The sequence below is a fragment of the Marmota monax genome, unplaced genomic scaffold, assembly GCF_021218885.2.
Source record: "Marmota monax isolate L192 unplaced genomic scaffold, Marmota_monax_Labrador192_F-V1.1 WCK01_AAM20220418_F8-fsc00054, whole genome shotgun sequence".
NCBI classification, from domain to species: domain Eukaryota; kingdom Metazoa; phylum Chordata; class Mammalia; order Rodentia; family Sciuridae; genus Marmota; species Marmota monax.
In genome coordinates this window covers 6,596,684-6,616,270 of record NW_026692145.1, presented here as the reverse complement: position 1 = coordinate 6,616,270, position 19,587 = coordinate 6,596,684, and the positions used below count along the sequence as shown (strand labels likewise).

The following is a 19,587-nucleotide window of genomic DNA, read 5'->3' as shown; positions in this document are numbered from 1 at the left end:
GGTATACAAATGACCAATAAGCATATGAAAAAAAAATTTAGCATCATTTGTTATCAAGGATGTAAATCAAAGCCAGAATGAGATAATACTTTAGACATATAAGAATGCCTAGAATAAAAATGAGAGATTATATTTTTTGGGAAAAATTTGTATAAGGATGAACTCACCTACAATGTAGGTGGGAATGTAAAATGTCAAAGACACTTTGGAAAGCAGGCATACAGAACTCAAATGATGAAAGATATAGTTGCTGTCATATGTCATGGCAATTCTACCTCTAGATATATGCAAAAGAGAAATGAAAACATAAGTTCATACAAAAAAATACATAATATTGCTTTTAGCATCATATTTCACAAAGAACAAAAGGTGAAAACAATAAATGTCCATCAACAAATGAATATATAAATTGTATTATATCAAAACACTGGCACAATCCGGAAGGCAATATGCAGAGTGAATGATGTCAGAGATTTAAAAGCCCACATATTATATGATTCCATTTATATGAAAAAATGTGGAAAATGTAAAATTAGTGAAGACAAAAAATATTTTACTAGGACATAGGGCTCAGGAGAATATCGGTTGAGAATAAAAGGGTATCTGAGATTCTTTATGAGGTAAAGAAAATATTCTAAATTTGGCATTTTTATATATGAAAATATCTGTCATCATATTAAAATCATTGTTGTAGAAATATACTATATTCACCTTAAGTAAGTGAATTTTTATGGTATGTGAATTTGACCTCAGTAAACTTGTAAAAATATATAAATTTAAGGGAAAATAAAAGAAAGAGTTTTCTCAGTTGATTATGGCAATCTATACTGAACAAGAACTTGAGTATAATGTTTAGTTGCTCCTCTTAGCAAAGAAAGGAAATTTCTATTATTTCACAAACAGCAGATCAGGAGACCACATAAGGCAGTTTTATTGGACAAGCCCATAACTTGACTGTTCCTAATTGTTCTAAAACTAAAACTGTACTTTGAGTTCTCAGACTAAACAAAAAATGAAACTTATATGTTATATACATTATCATTTTGTAGTAGTTTCCAGGGAGATAATAATATCTAATACCTCAGTTACTTCATCAAGGAGAAAGTAATAAAGCTGTGATCATACCCCACACCTGTATCACCACTCTATTATAGATACTTATTATCAGATTAAGGTTGTTATGCATCTACTCATAATTTAATTTTCATTTCTCACAGTTATATTTTCAGTATGTGGTGTCTGAGTCATATTACCTTCCTAAAGTAGATAGGCAAGTGAGTAGATATACAATTATGTCTATCTATTGTGATATGCAAGTATGTATAAATATGTATACAAATTGATATAAAATTGCAATGTGTACATATGCATATATTGATAATATACTTAAAACAATACATATGGGAACATATATGAATATATTTTTGTCTATTTTTTTTTTCTTTTTTGCTGTGGTTAATGAAAATATCCAGCAAAGCCCAAACAGGCAAGGTTGTTCGACAGGACAAGCAGCCTCAGTTTTTCCTACAGCTAGACCCCTGCTTTGGGACCTCCAACTGATCAAAGCGGTGTGTAGGCACAGTTCACCTGTTCTGCTTCACTCCTCCCCAAACAGGGAGTACTGGCAGCTCAGAGGCCCCACCCCCCATGCTGCCTGAGGACGAGGGTTGCCTTGGTGACATTGTTTGGCTCCAGGTGACCATCCTTGAAACTGCCTCAGCAGGCCCTGGGTCACCAGAAGGGAGGTAACATTCATGGGTTGAGAACGGGGTGTTATGGTGGATCGAGGACAGCCTGCTGGCTTCACCTGGGTGACAAGTTGAGAAGTCCAGCATCCCACGGCTGTAAGACTTCGGAGGTGCGCGTGGAGTCATCTCACCAAGCCGCGGAGGTGTTCGTCCTTCAGGTTGGTGAAGTGTGGAAGACCAGGCGCAGACATGTCTAATCCACAGACATTGGACATCCCTGCAGTGGTTTTTGACACCGGCTCGGGACTCTGCAAGGTAGGCCTGTCTGGGGAGATTGGACCCCGTCAAGTCATCAACTCTGTCGTGGGGCATCCCAAATTCAACATCCCTTCAGCCAGGGCCAATCGCAAGAAGTACTTTGTGGGGGAAGAAGCCCAGTACAGGTATGATGCCTTATATCTGCACTACCCGATTGAGCGTGGACTGGTGACCAGGTGGGATGACATGGAGAAACTCTGGAAGCATCTTTTCGAGTGGGACCTGGGGGTGAAACCCAGCGAACAGCCCATCCTGCTGACAGAGCCTTCCCTGAACCCGAGAGAGACGCGCGAGAAGACTGCAGAGATCCTGTTTGAGAAATTCAGTGTGCCTGCGCTCTACCTGCTCAACCACGCGGCGGGAGCGCTGTATGCTTCGGCCTGCGTGACCGGCCTGGTGGTGGACAGTGGCGATGGGATCACTTGCACTGTCCCAGTCTTTGAGGGCTACTCCCTCCCGCACGCAGTCACCAAGCTCTATGTGGCAGGGAGGGACATCACAGAGCACCTCACGCGGCTCCTCCTTGCCCGAGGCTGTACCTTCCCTTGCATCCTCAACAAGGCCGTGGTGGATGACATCAAAGAGAAGTCCTGCTACATCTCCCTGGAGCCTGAGATAGAGCCATCCAAGAGGCGGCAGGAGGTCCTGACAGAATTCAAACTGCCCGATGGCAATGTCATCCACATGGGGGACCATCTATACCAGGTACCTGAGGTCCTCTTCGCGCCCGACCAGCTGGGCATCCATGACCCCGGGCTCTCCAAAATGGTCTGCAGCACAATCTCCAAGTGCGACGCTGACATCCAGAGCAACCTTTTTGCAGACATCGTGCTGTCTGGAGGCACCACGCTCTTCCCCGGGCTGGAGGAAAGGCTCATGAAAGAACTGGAAGAGATGGCTTTCAGGGGGACCCCCATCAAGATCACTGCTTCTCCTGACAGATGTTTCTCTGCGTGGATTGGTGCATCCATCATGACTTCTATGAGCAGTTTCAAGCAGATGTGGGTCACTTCTGAGGACTTTAAGGAATTTGGCAAATTCGTGGTTCAGAGAAAATGCTTTTGAAGAACATTGCGCGCTGCAAACACCTCAAAATGCCGGTACCAGCTGCAGTACCAGCTGGTGGTGACATGGTCCCTTGGTCTTCAGTACAATGTTCAATAAACCACTTTCCCTGTAGCAGTTTCAGTTTATTCTCTGTAGCTCCAGGGTACTTGCCCATTCCACTGGTCAATGTTTATGTGGTTCTCACCCACCCACCCCGCTTTTTTGTCCTATGGATCTTTTGAGTTGCTTTCTCCAGAGAAAACCTTGGGGTTTGTGTTTGGGCTTTGGCCAGTTTCAGGGGTTCTTGTCAAATGTGCCTGACCCTCATGCCTAGAAGCTGGGTTGATGAGGGTCCCTACAATCTTTACTGCAATTGGTGTCACCGGTGCTTCTGATAGAACCTGTGCACAGGAGGCAGAGTTGCCAAAGAAAGTGGGGAGAGCCAGGAATGAGGTCAAAGCAGAAACGCTACCCTGTTTTTAGGGTGAACAAACCACTTCATTGGATTGTTATTGAGTTAGGACAACAGTGCTCTTGCTCAAACATGAGATCACTCAGATAAGCAGATGAGAAAGAGTGCTGGGCACTGAGGTTAATATTTCTTTAGGACTCTCTAATTTCAGGAACTCAGCTCCTAGTTAATAATTAAAACATTAATAATCACTGCTACTATTTGATTATTTTTCCTTTACTTTTAATTTTCAGATGTATGCATAGCATCTTTTTAGGAGTAGAATAATGGAAACAGTTGATGATTAATAGTAAAACAGTTGCTTCAAAATTTATGCACAAATATAACATCTCTTTAATTTGTACTGTTTTCCTAAAACATTATTTTGTGACAAATGGAAAATGTAAAGAACTTTCTGTAATACACTCTGTTTGGTGAACAAACCAATGATCTTTCTGATATATTTGTAAGTCTATGCTTATTTGTGTATACACATATAAATGTTATTTTATATGACTGTAAACATTTAGAAAAATGTATCAAAATATAAACACTAGTATTTACACAAGTTATTGAGGAAGGATGGAAGGAATGCAAGTAGCAATGGAAGGAAAGCTGGGAACAAATCAAAAAGAAAACATTATGTTAAGAATTGCAGCCTGTATCTAATGAAGCTGTCCATGAAAGTGTTCCCATTTTGCACATATCGTCTCATGTTCATGTTCAGAAATGTCACCTGCTAGCTTCAATACCACCATGAAATTATCAGACTATTAATCACGATGAATCAAATATTTTATTTATTTGATTATGCTAGTTTAACAGCACAGATTTGTTTATGAACAACTTCAAATGTAACAGGAAGTGAGTGGAATGATGCCTGAAAGGAGCTAACAAAACATTATTATAGATTTATATAATAATAATTCTAAGAATGATGTTAAAGAAATAAGATATTTTCTGATACTAACAAAGTACTTATGATCAACAGACCATTGTTGCAGGAATTATATAAAATTAACTAAAGGCATAAAGAAATTATTGCAGAAAACATACATATATGGACACATATACACATATATACCTGAGTGCTTATATATATTTGTATGTTAGTATGTATGTTCCAAATTAGTATTAATTTTAAAATATCTACATAAATATATAACATTCAAATAAAAATAGTATTATTTCTAAGTGTATGAACCATGGGTACTGGTTGGAATTTAAAATCTTTGAATATTCTTGAATTCTTCAGAAAAAAAAGAATGTAGATTAGATTTAGAGCCAATCTTTTGAAACTGAATACACTCTGTAAAAACAAAATAAAAACAATTTAACATTAACTCTTTAAAATAAATGGTAAAAGAAGTCTTAAAGGAATTTATGGAAAAATAATAAAATTTAATAATAACAAAATATTAGATATTAGAAGATGGATTAGAGTCAATATTGAATTAGTCAGAAATCTAAAATCAAACTTTTAATATGTAAAAGATAAAAGGCTGAATAACAATGAAGTAAGTATTACATTTACTAATTTGTGAATGTTAAACTATCCTTGCATCCCTGAAATGAAACTATCTGGGACCTAGTTGATATGCTGATGAATTTAAGTTGTTAGTTTCATTCAAGATTTTTCATCTCTGCTCATCAGGGATATTGCTCTATATTTTTCAATTGTTTGGTTTGTCCTTCTCAGATTTTGGTGATAGGGTAATGCTTGCCTCATAGAATGAGTTCCAATGGGTTCCTGAACACATGGAATGTTTTGAGAAGAACTGGTTTTAATTTTTCTTCAAGTTTGGTAAAAGGTCTTTTCTTTCTTAGGAGATACTTTTAAATTATTGATCAAATATCATTATTGGCTTTTTCATATTTTTATGTTCATTTGGTTCAATTTGGTAGGTCATCTGTTTTCAGAAATTTGTCCATTTCTTCTAGATTTTCCTATTAATTATCAGATAATTTTTGAAAATAATCCCTTACAATCCTTTGTATTTCTGTGGTATTGGTTATAATGACTTCTTTGTCATATACACTGTTACTTATTTGGGTCCTTTCTCTTTTTTCCTTGATTAGTCTGGCTAAAGGTTTGTTTATTTTATATGTTTTCACAGAACCCAATCTTTATTTCATTGATCTTTATATTTTTGCATCTATTTTATTTATTCATGATGTAATGTTTGCTATTTCTTTATTAATTTAGGGTTGGTTTGTACTTGATTTCTAAGTCCTTAAATGACATTTTTCTATTTTTATGTAGGTATTCATTGCTAAATTTCTTCTTAGTATTGCCTTTGCTGCATCTCACAAGTTTGTTAGGTTATTTCTCCATGTTCTTTTGTTTTCAAGAACTGTTTATTCAAATGTATGTTTTCCAGTGCCCATGTATTTGTATAATTTCTCATGCTTGTTTAGTTGTTGATTTCTGGTTTTATTGCATTGTGATAAGAAAAGATACACAGTTTAATATGAATCAATTTGTATTTAATCAGTTGTTTTTGTAATCTAATATGTGATCTAAATGAAAGAAAGTTTCATGCCTTGAATGAAAGATTAAAAAATCATTTTTTCATCTCAATAGATAAAGAAAAAGCTTTTGATAAAACTCAACATCACTTCATTATAAAATCCCTGAACAGATTAAGTAGAGAATGATCTGATCTTAGCATAATAAAGGCTCCATGACAAACCCACATGATCCTCATATTGAATTGGGGAAAACTGAAAATATTTCCTCTAAGTTCAAGAACAAGAATTTCCATTCTAATGACTGTGATTCAGTATAATACTAGAAGTTTTAGCCAGGGCAATTAGACAATAGAAAGAAACAAAAGGTATATAAATAGGAAGGAGGAAATAGAATCATTCCTATTTGTAGATGATATAATTCTATACATAAGTAAAACTAAATATTCTACCTATCATCAAATAGAACTGTTGAATTCCCAAATGTAGCAATTTTGGAAAATTTAACTTTTAGTTATTATATTTAATAGTATAGAAAAATAGCATACACTAACCCATCTTATGAGTACAATTTAACTTTGATACCCTAATCTATTTTAAGAAATGAATGAAAAATTCAGATATGCTTCAATCATAAGCATAAATGCAAATTACAAAAAGAAAATATTAGCATAACAATTTCATCAATGTACAAAAATATATATTTATCAAAACCAACTACTATTCCAGAATTGCAAGGTTGTAATATCATTTGTGTATCTAGGGACTAAATTCACTATACCTTAGTAGATTCATGTGGAATATTTAATTATAGTCAACATTCATTCATGACACAGTATTCAAAGTGAAATAATTATTATTTTTAAATTTTTCTTTAGCTGTAAATGAACACAATATATTTTATTTATTTATTTATTTTTTATTTTTTTTTTATATGGTGCTAAGGATCAAACCCAGTGCCTCACACTTTCTAGGCAAGTGCTCTACCACTGAGCCACAACCACAGCCCCAGTAGTTATTATTATTATAAACTCATTATTTTATCCATACATCTACATCAAAGTTATTACAAAATTACTGTAAACATTGTTATACAAATATGTATTTAAATTCCTGATCAATTATTTTGATTCTATAGCTATGAGTATAATTTCTGGATCATGTACTATTTATATATTTTTCAAATTTTTATGGACTGTGTAAATGCTTTCTTAGAAGTATTTCCAGTTTACCCACAATCTTGACAACAATTATTTCTTTGATTTTGTATAATAGCCATTTTGAAGTATACAGAATTGTATTTCAGTGTGATATTTATTTGCGTTTCTTTAAAGATTGGCAATGTTCTACATTTTTTTGTGTGTGTGTTTTTTACCATTTTCATTTTCTTTGGAGATATTTTCCCCTTGAGACATTCTTAAATTGAGTTATATATTTTTTTGTTAGGGACTGTAGTCTGGATATTAAAGTGTTCTAATATATATGAGTTTTATTTTCCTTTTTATTAGTTGGCTTGTTACTCTCAAAATTTTCTTGCTGTTTGATTCAGAAAATTTTCAATTTTTTTTTAGGTACTGGAGACTGAACTCAGGGGCACTCGACTACTGAGCCACATCCCCAGACCTATTTTGTATTTTATTTACAGACAGAATCTCATTGAGCTGCTAAATTGCTGAGGATAGCTTTGAACTCGCAATCCTCCTATCTCAGCCTCCTGAGCCACTGGGATTACAGGCGTGAGCCACAGCACTCAGTTCAAACTTTTCAATTTCAATGAAGTCCAATGTTTCAATTCTTGTTTTGGTATCATATTTCAGAAACCATTTTAAAATTCTAAGTCATGTACATTTAAGTCTATATTTTCTTAAGAGTGTCATGGTGTCACTTCTTAAATTTATGTTTTTGGTCAATTTTTAATTAATTTTCTTATGTTGTGAGATTATTTCATAGTTTTATTTTATTTTTTGCATGTGGATATCCAGTGTGCACAATAGAATTTCTTGAAATCATAGTATCCCTGATTGTAGATGATATGATTCTATAAATAGAAAAGCATAAAAATTCTACAAAATGACCAATATAACTCCTAAATTGCATAAAGTAACAGGAATTTTTTTTTTTTTTGTATGAGGGATTGAACCCAGGGGCATTTAACCACTGAGCCACATCACCAACCATTTTTATTTATTTTTTTTACCTTGAAACAAGGTCTCACCAAGCTGGAAAGAGCCTCACTAAGTTGCTGAAACTGGCTTTGAGCTTGTGATCCTCCTGCATCAGTCGCTCAAGCCACTAGGATTAAAGGAATGTTCTACCTGGCCTAGATCAGTACCTTTTTCTATTTATCAATAATGAATTTGCTGACATACAAATCATGAAAAGAATTACATTTACAACAGCTAAAAAAGAATGCTTAGTAATATACTAAGGAAGAGAAAGACCTTCACAGTGAAAATTAAACACACACACACACACACGAAAGAATTTGAAGAGGACATAAAAAGATAAATATGGCTATCATGTTTATAGATTGGAAGAATTAATACTGTTAAAATTTCCAAGCTACCCAAAGCAATCTATATTTTCAGTACAATCCCCATGAAAATACCAAATAAATTCTTCATAAAAAATAGAAAAAAAAATCTAAATTCATATGGAATCATGTAAAAACAAATATCTAAAGTAATATTATATAAAAAGGATAAAATTGGATACATCATAATACTTGATGTTATTACATATTACAGAGTCATTGGTAATCAAAACATCAAGGTGTTAGCATGAAAATAGACATTGCAAAGGGATCAAAATAGAGATCTCAGAAAAGGGATCATGTGTATATGGCTAACTGGTTGTTTGCAAAGACACCAAAAAAATAGACATTCATGAAAGGACAACCTCTTCAAACAATTCTGTTTGGAAAACTGGATATACACATATGGAAGATTGAAATTCAACTCCCATCTCCCACATTGCACAAAAATCAACTCAAGTTTCTTCAAAGAGCTCAATGTAAAACTCAAAACGCTAATATAACTAGAAGAAAAAGTAAGCAATGTTTTTTTTTCTTTACAAATCTACAAAAGAGCATGAAACAAAGGTTTAAAAAAATGACAAATTAATTACATGAGACTAAAAATCTTCTGTACAGCAAAGGAAATAATCAGCATAGTAAAGAGATCATCTATAAACCTGCAAAATGAGAGAAAATCTTTGCCAGTTATTCACCTCAGAGTCTTAATATCCAGAACATATAAAGCACTCAAAAATTTAGCAAGTATTCCAATTAATAAATGGGCAAATGATGTGACTGAGATCTTCTTTAAAGACAAACTGCAAATGGCTTGTAACAGTATAAAAATACTCAATATCATTCATCTACTGGGAAATACATATCAAAACTCTGAGGTATCATCTCACCTCAGTTAGGATGGCTATTATTTAAAAAAAGAAAAGAAAGTAACAATACTAGTGAGAACCTGAAGAAAAAGCTACTGGCACATCCTGCTAGTGGGAATGTAAGTTAAGTGCAGATACAATGGAGAACAATATGGAGTTTCTTAAGAAACTAAAAATAAAACCACCATATGATGCAGCTCTCACTCACCAGAGTACATAATTCTCTTTGTTGAAGAAACATCTGCATTCCCTTTCTCTTTGTAGCATTTTTAACAATAGCCAAGTAATAGAAACAACCTTGGAACTATCAACTGATGAATGGATAAAGAAAATATGATATGCATAAACAATGGTGTATTATTCATTAATGAACAAAAAATACAATCCTGAAATTTGAAGCAAAACAGATGGCAATAGAGGTCATTAGATTAGGTGAAATAAGGCAGATACAGAAAGACATCTTGTTCTCTCTCACACAGGAAAAATATAAAAGTCAACTTGAAAGTCCAATAGTGATTACTGCATATTGGGAAGGGTGCAGGATAGTCAACATAGAGGACAAAGTGTGGTTGGTTGTGATACTGCATGCTATATTCATGTATGGCAATAGTGCACTGGACCCCATATATGTACTATTCATATGTATTAATAAAACATTTTTTTAAAGCCTAGTATGGCTACACCAATTTGCAGTTCCACCAACTATGTATGAGTGTGCCATTTTTCCTACATCCTTGACAACACTTGTTGTTGTTTGTATTCTCCTCAGCTTATACCCCAAAGGCTTAAAAACAGCATACTCCAGGGACATAGCCATATGAAAGTTTATAGCAGCACAATTCACAACAACTAAACTGTGGAGGTAACCTAGATGCCCTTCAATAGATGAATGGATAAAAAATGTGGCATATATACACAATGGAATATTACTCGTCAATAAAAGAGAATAAAATCATAGATGACTTTGGAGAAGATATTGTTAAGTGAAGTTAGCCAATCCCAAAAAACCAAATGCTGAATGTTTTCTCTGATATAAGGAGGCTGATTTATAGTGGGGTAGGGAGAAGGAGCATGGGAGGAATATACAAACTCTAGATAGGGCAGAGGGGTGGGAGGGGAAGGGAGGGGGCAGGGGGTTAGAAATTTTGGTGGAATGTGATGATCATTATTATCCAAAGTACATGTAAGAAGACACAAATTGGTGTGAACATACTTTGTATACAACCACAGATATGAAAAATTGTGCTCTATATGTGTAATAAGAATTCTAATGCATTCCACTGTCATATATAAATAAAAAAATTAATAAAAAATAAACTTGCTCATTTGTACAGACACAAAAATAAAAACAGAATCAGCAAGCAAAAATTCATGAAAAAAGTTATAAATGCATATTAAGTATGATGTGAAGTAAAAATTAAAAATACATAAATGCACATTAAGAAATTAAACAGTGGCCATGCTGTAACTTTATAATTTATCCTACAAATACAAATTTACATAAAAAATATCTTAAAAACTTTCCTACATAGTATAAAAAAATACAAATTTATTTTAAAACCCCATCATAAAATAAGTATTCAGTCTAGATATTTGTTCACTTACATTCTATCAATCATTCAAAAATTTCCCTTTTTTGGAATGATTGATAGAAAACATAATAGATATTAATAGAAAAAATAATAGACATTAACCCATATTATGAGTACAGTTTACTTTGAAACCCTAGTAAATCATAGAAAATATATAAATAAAAATTCATGTCTCAGTAATGAATATAGATTAAAATTTCACAAATATAATATTAGCATAACAATTTCACTAATGAATAAAAAGTGTATTATTCAAGACCAATTTTGGTTTATTCCAGGAATGCAAGGTTGATATAAGAGTGGTATTGTGTAACCTCTTAAATTTACATTTTTGACTCATTTTTTAAATTAATTTTTGAATGGCATTAGATAATTTTTCAGCTTTATTTTATTTTTTGCTATGGATATACAGCTTTCAACATAGCATTTCTCAAGGAGACTTCTTTTCCTATGGTACTAACTTTACAACTTTTAAAAAATATATTAGGTTTATATCTGGACTCTCAATTCCATGACATTGGTCTATATGCTTATCTTTATGTTATTATCAAACTTTGGAGTACTATAGATCATAGTAAAATTTGAAGTTGTGAGGTGTGAGTACTCTAAATTTTTTCTGCTTTTACAAAACTATTTTGGCTATATGATAGGTGCCTTTATTTTCTGTATTGGTTTTAGCATAAAACCAATTTACAGTCTCAAAATGGCTTATAAACATTCCTTTTCTCCCATATCCTTACCTACATTTTTTTCATGTTTCTTGGTCTCTCCATTTATACAATGAACATCACAAAGGTTTTAATAAGAAATGTGTTGAATTTATATCTCACTTTGAGTATTATTGTTATTATAACAGTACCATATATTCCCTTCCATGTAGACAGGATTTATTTTTTATTTATTAAAATGTTTGAATTTTTTCAGAAGTGTTTTGTACTTTTCCATGTGTAAATCTTGTTTCTCAACAGTTACATTTATTACTAATTAATTATAATTTTATTGTTAATTCAGAACATTGTTTGTTGGAAGGCTTTGTTATTTCTTCAGTTTCATTGTTTATTGCTGGACTTTTTATGTTTTCTATATTACATTTGTTCAATTTTGATAAGTTGGATGTGTTTAGAAGTTTAAAAAGATCTTCTAGATTGTCCAATTAATTGGAATATAATTTTTCTAAATAGTCCATAATAATCATGTGAATTTCAAGGATGTCTGTTTTAATATCCCTTTTTTAATCTCTAAATTTATTAATCTGGGTCTTCCTTGTAGTCAGTTTGGTTATTGGTTTATCAATCATGTATATTTTCCAAAAAACATCTCTTTTTTTTTGCTGATACTTTGTATTGTTTTTTTTTTAATTTTCTATTCCATTAATTTCAGCTGTGATCTTAATTATTTCCTATCATTTAGTAGTTTTGGAACTAGCTTATTCCCCCTTTTCTAAGACCTTGAAATATGACATTAAATTGTCTATTTGGATCTTTCTGGGTTTATTTTATCTTGTTTTATTTTATTCTACTTTATTTTAGTTTTGTGGTGCTGGGGATCAAAACTAGAGCCTCTTGCACACAAGGTGGACACTAGACAATTGAGCTACAATCCCAGCCTGAACTTTATGGGTTTTTTTGTTTTGTTTTGTTTTGTTTTTTATGTGTAAGCACTCATAGCTTCCCCACTTTGAACAATCTTCACTGTTTCCCATAGGTTCTTGTATGGTGTACTTCTATTCTCACTTGAATCTAAGAATTTCCAAATTCTCCCAATTTCTTCAATGACCCACTTATCATTAAAAATTGTATATTCAATTTCCATGCTTTTGTACTTTCTTGCTGTACTTTATCTCGCTGTTGAATTCTACTTTCATTTCATTATGATTTGACAAGGTACAGGAATTATTACAATTTTCAATTTTTTAATGACTTGCTTGGTGGCTAAATATATGGTCTGTTTTGGAGAAAGTTTCTTGAGTAGTTGAAACAAAAGTATATTTGTTGTTGGATAAAATATTCTGTAGCTTTTTACTAAGTGAGTTTGTTTAATTTTTTTGTCATACCTGTGCTGATTTTATGTCTCGATGTCCTATATATTAATGAATGTGGTGTATTGATGTCACCCACTTTTATTGTGTTAGGGTCTATCTGTCCTTTTATGTCAATTGGTGTTTATTCAATTGCATGTGGACTATTTCCTTTATCACTATGCAGTGAACTTCTTTTTGCTCTTCTGACAAATTCTGGCTTGATATCTACTTTTCAGATTTGAGAATAGCTACTCCTGCCTACTTTCATATTCTTTTACATGGAATATCATTTTCAATTCTTTCATTTTTAGTTTGTGAATGTCTTTGCTGATGAAGTATGTTTATTGCAGAAAACATAAGAGTTGGAACTTGTTTTTTTTAAATTTGATCCTATAGTCTGTCTTTTATTTATGCATTTTAAATGTTTTTTTGGTGAATTACAATTTTTCACATTAGCACGCTTCATTGTGATATATTTGTACCTGCACATAGCATAGTTTGGTTTAATTCATTTCCCCTCCTCCTTGTGCCCCATCCTCTACTCTTTTGATCTCTTTTCATGATAGTCTTGTTTCTCTATTTCTCTTCGTTTCCACATATGAGATAAAATCTATGACCCTTGGCTTTCTGAATCTGACTTATTTAACTTAGCAGGTTCCATCCACTTTGCTGCAAATGACATAATTTTATTCTTCTTCATGGATGAATGAAAATACTTTGTGCATGCAGGCCACATTTTATTTATCCATTCATTTGTTGACGGAACTCTAGGCTGAATCCATTGCTAGACTATTGTGAATTTTTCTGCTATGAATATTGGTATGCAAATATTACTAGTGTATGCTCACTTTAATTCTTTTGGACAAATACCAAGGTGTGTCACATCTTGGTCATATGATTGGTCCATTCCTTGTATTTTCAGGATCCTTCATACTGATTTCCATAATGGTTGTATTAATTTACAGTCCCAAACTGGCTTATGAATGTTCCTTTTCTCCCATATCCTTACGTACATTCATTCTTATTTGTGTTCTTAGTTATTGACATTCTAACTAGTGTAAAAAGACTCATTGTAACTTTGGTCTGCATTTTCCTAGTAGATAAATTTGTTTAAAGATTTTTTTCATGTTTCTTGGTCTCTCATAACTCGGTTATTGATTAATGTCTGCTTAGTTCAAATGCTCATTTACTGAGTGGTTTTGGGGGGATATTTTTTGAATTCTTTATATATTCTACATATTAATCCTCTTTAAGAAAAAGTTCCCCTAAATTTTCTCCCCTTCCTTAGGCACCTTTTTTTTCATATTCTCAGTTATTTATTTTGCTATAGAGAAGCATTTCAATTTGATGACATCACATTTAATATTTTTTCTATTATTTACTGAGCTTTAGTAGTCTTATTGAGAAAGTTGTTTCCTGTGCCTTGATATGGGAGCTTTACACTGTGTTTTCTTCTAGCAGTTGCAAAGTATCTGGTGTAAGTCCTAGGTCTTTGATTCACTTTGACATTTTTACTATTTTATATGATGATATCCAGGGTTTTTTGTAACTTTTGTTATACAGGCAGTTTTTTCCTTAATTGTGTTCTTGGCACCTTCATTAAGGGTCAGATGACTGTATCTTAGCTATGTAACTTTGGCTCTAAATTTTATATTCTGTTCCATAGATCTACATTTTTCTTTTTACTCCACTACCATAATGTCATTGTTACTGAAGCTCCGAAGTATAATTTGAAGTTAAGTATAGTGATGCCTGCAGCATTTCTCCTGCTGCTTAGCATTGTTTGGATATTCTGGGTCCTTTATTCTTCCATATGAATTTTATGATTTTTTTTCTAATTCTAGTAAGAATGTTATGATATTTTGATGGGGATTGCATTGAATATGTGGATTGCTTTAGGTAATTGACCATTTTAACAATGTTAATTCTGCCAATCAAACAACATGGGAAGTCTTTCCATCTTCTAATAATTTCTCAAATTTCTTTCTTCAGTGCTTTATAATTTTTCACAGTAGAAGTCTTTCACCTCCTTGGTTAGATTTACTCCCGAGTATTTGCTACTGGAGGCTATGGTGAATGGAATTATTTTGATTTATTTGTCAGCAGATTCATCACAGGTGTATAGATAAGACATGTATTTATGTGTTCCTTTTTAATCCTGCTCCTTTGCTGAATTTATCATCTCTAGAAAGAGTCTTTTGGTGGTATTTTCTTTTGGTCTCCTATTTATTGGAACATATCATGTGCAAACAATGATATGTGGGTTCTTTCTTTCCTACTTCAATCTGTTGAATTTCCTTCTTTTGCCTTACTGTTTTGCTAAAATTTTAAGTACTATATTGAATAGTAGTGAGAGTGGACATGCTTGTCTTGTTCCTAATTTCAGAGGAAAGGCTTTAAGCTTTTACCTATTCAGGATGATGTTGGCTCTGAGTTTGTCATATTGAACTTTCATTAATTTGAAATAAGTTCTTTCTATCCCAAATTTCCTCAAGATTTTTAAAATAAATAGATGTTAATTTCTGTTGAAGGGGTATTTTCTGCATCTATTGAGATGATCATATGATTTTTGTACTTGGAGAAGGAGGTATGGCTATAGTAGGAGCTACTGATCTGTCCTCTTATTTTCAGATCCTGTGGGCCAATCTGGCTTGCATTGCAGTCCATGATCCAAGAGCCTCAGTCCCCACACTGGGTAACATAACATATATTTGTGGCAAGTATCCAAGTCATAGCTGCAACTCTCCCAAATATCTTTGACTGTGGGGTTTGTGGCCTATACTGTGATGTCTGTACTAAGGTAGGGTTCTGTAGACAATATGCTTTCCACATGATTAAGTCTGCTCATACATATACTTAGCAAATTTTCCAAACGCAGCCACTCTTAGACCTTGTCATAAAGCTTAGAATGCTTATTTAAAAGAACTTGCTACTATCATTCTGGTGCATCCCAGAGCTCCCAATGGGTTCACTGTCACAGTTTCACTGCTGAGTCCAGTATGATTTCCAGTTGTAGTGCCCATTGACCAAGTGAAAATGAAAAAGTTGATGTTGGGTATTGAAGATACAAAAAGAAAAATGAATAGTGATTTCTAATTCCTCATGCAATCAGGCTAGACACATAACACATAGTTCTTTGCTTTTCTTTTTTGAAAGTTTTTTTTTAAATTTTTAATTCAGTCAAATTAGTTGTTTGACGTAAATTAAGGTTTTTTTTAGTTAGTTCGTTTTTTTGGGTGTGTTTCTTGGACATAATCCACTACATGTAATTTATCCAATTTGTTCGTGTACACATGTTTATTTCTATGAAGAAGGTGGTGATAGCTCCTCTTTCATCCTATTTTAAATAATATGAGTCTTTTATCTTAATCTAGCTGAAAGCGTCTTGTAAATCATTTTAATATATCAAGTTTTGAATTCACTGAACTTTTGCTATTGTCTATTTTTTATTTCTTGTATCTGTGCTTTAGCATTAATAATTTCCTCCTACCTTGTACATTTGGTTTATTTCACCTTTCTTTTTCTAGTTTTTTAATGTTTACAGTTAAGTTACTGACTTGAGTTCTTGCATTTTTCATAATGTGTTTATAAACATAAATTTCCCTGTGAAAAGTGCTATGTTTATATCCCACAAATTTGTTGTATTACAATTTCATTTACGCTTTGATCAGTCAATTTAATTTTTTTCACTTTTCTTAGATACCTTATTTGTTTTTACGTTTATTCCTTAATTCTCTCATATGTGTTTTCCTTTTGTTATTTTAGTTTCATTCCATTTTGTTCAGAAAATATTGCTCATAAGATTTTAATATTTTATATTTGGACTTGTTTTGAGACTTAATACACATTCTATCCCAAAGAATTTTCTATATGCATCTATGAAGAATTTGTTTGTGCTGGTGTTGAATATAGCAGCACTCTGTATTAAAAGTAAGTATATCAAGTTTTACATTTAATTCACTTATATGATGTTCCAGTCTTTTATTTCCTCATTCATCTTCTGTTTGGTTGTTCTATCTATCATGAAGAGTAGAGTATTAAAGTTTCTAATATTGTATAACTATCTATTCTCCCTTCAATTCTTTTCATTTTCCCCTGAAGCTACTTTTTACTTGCAGTGACATGATTTCATATAATTCTTCTCAACAACATTCAAAGATTTCCTTGCCTGTAACTCTCCATGATGTAAATAAAAATATAAGAACCAATTTTTCACATACACAGTGTTCTCCTAAGCAGCAGAGTTAATGTACAATATATAAATACTCAAGTTCAATATGATAAACTAAGGTACCCGAATAATGTGTGTGTGTGTGTGTGTGTGTGTGTAGCATATATTTTTCAATAAAATCACTGTAAAAATAAGGTTGATAGTTTAGTTCGTCTATTTTTACTACCAGGAATATGAACTTTTAATATATAGTCAGGGATTTCTATCTTTCTCTCAGCGTGAAACAACAGAATCTCAAGGAGATAGTGAAGTTTGTAACATGTGATGATTAATTCAGTGATTCAAATTACAGAATTTTACAGGAGGTAACCATGTCATTGCAATCATGACATGTGTTTTATTCTACTTCCCCTCAGTTGAATAGCTTAATGGAACAGTAGGAGGGTAGTAACTATGATAGCCATTTCCTGGATTTTTCTGGTCAAAGGAGACAACATGGTAAGAGGTTATAATATCAATTATAAAACTTGTTACATGGAGCTGGAGGTTCCCATCATGATGTTACATTTTACTTCATTACTTCTTTCTTTACCACAGGAAAAGGAATGTGAATGATAATCAGACATATGCTTGACAAGGGGCCTGGGAAGTTTCTCTGAGATTAAATTCATGATTTCTTCCTTACTTTCAAACTAGAAACAATGAAAGCATTGCTTTTCTTTTTTATACTTAGAATATATCTCATGAGTCCACCCAAAAAGTTGACTCTTTTTTCAATCAGAGATTACTTTACAAGCTGAAGTGGTTCTGATGAGCTTTTAGGACACCAGAATCAACTATTTGAAACTTATTGTTAGGATTACATCTATAGGCCTTTACTTTCCAGAACAAAATAATATTTACATTTTTCTTCAAGTAATAGAATCAATTTATCAGAAAATCTATCCTGTTACTTTTTTCTTACAATTTATTATATTTTTTTAAAAAACCATGTTAAAAAGAAGACAATTGCAGGTATGGCAGCTCTGACTATTTCCATATCAGGATGCAAGGACAAACTCTACTTGGCCTATACTTAGTGACTATAAAACCAATTTTCCAGATTTTAACTTTAAATACTTTGGGGTTTGGCTGTTTGAAAGGTGCAATATTTTTAACTATTATATGTTATTCATGGACTGAAACTTTTGTCAATATATCTTCTTTGTATTTTATAATTTTAATTGTTATGTAAAACTTTATATGCATTTATGGCATATCATGTGATTTATCAGTATGTGTGTACATCTTGTAAAGTTTAAATCAGGGTAAATATGTGTACCTTCTCATCATTTCTCACTTATTGTGGTGAAAATATTCAAAGAAATTTATAGCTGATTTTGAAATGTAGAATACCCAGAGACACAAGTTCTTTGAGCAAGTTGCTAAGAACATGATAGAGAAAGAATAGCCTCTTTAGTAAACAGGATAGGAAAGTTGGATATCTACAAATGGAAGAATGAAGCTAGATTTTATATGTCACTATATACAAAAATCAACACAAAACAAATTAAAGAAATAAAGGTAAGATTTAAAATTATGAAAATACTAGAAGGAGACATAGGTAAAATATTTTGTAACACTGTAATGGACAAACTCTTTTTTGGATAAGACCCCAAAACACAGATAATAAAAAAAAATAACGTAAGCACACTAAAGTGCTTTGTACATAAAAGGAAATAATGAACACATTATTGTTTGCATTTGTTAACTTTAGTCTTTTTTGATAATACACATTCTAACATGAGAGGAGATCTTATTGTAGTTTTAATTTTCAGTTTCCTGATGATTACCAATGTTGACAAGTTTTCACATGCCTCTTAACCATTTGTATGTCTTCCTTTGAAAAATGTCTATTCAGGGGCTAGGGTTCTGGCTCAGTGGTAGAGAGCTCACCTAGCACATGTGAGGTGCTGGGTTCAATCCTCAGCACCACATAAAAATAAATAAAATAAATTTATTGTGTCCAACTACAACTTAAAAAATATTTTAAAAAATATCTATTCAACTCTTTTGCCCATTTTTAAACAGATTTTTATTTTGCTATTGTGTTGTTTGGGTTCCTTATATATTCTGTATATTAACCCCTTGTTAATAACCCATTAGCTCTACTGGTAAAAAAAAAACTGAAACTGAGAGAGAAAATGTGAATTACTAAAATATAATGCAAAAGTGAACATGTGACTGCTGATTTCCAATTATAAAATGATTATACACAGTTATACCAACAGATTAGATTACTTTAACATAATGGATAGATTCCTAGAATCAATTACTAAGATTAACCCCAGAATAAATAGAAAGTTATAAGGATCTATATTAACAAAACCTAGGATCAACTGACTTCACTTAGTTTTACCAAAGATTCATAAAGAATTAGTCACAATTCTTTA

At 32.6% G+C, this 19,587-nt stretch overlaps 1 protein-coding gene across 1 annotated transcript; it reads left to right on the top strand.

Annotated features, from left to right (window-relative positions):
* Positions 1-1,937: 1,937 nt before the first annotated feature.
* On the top strand, positions 1,938-3,071 carry LOC124109030 (actin-related protein T1-like). The gene has a single exon (XM_046467505.1). It carries the CDS (start codon positions 1,938-1,940, stop codon positions 3,069-3,071), a length of 1,134 nt encoding a protein of 377 aa, XP_046323461.1.
* The last annotated feature ends 16,516 nt before the right edge of the window (positions 3,072-19,587 follow it).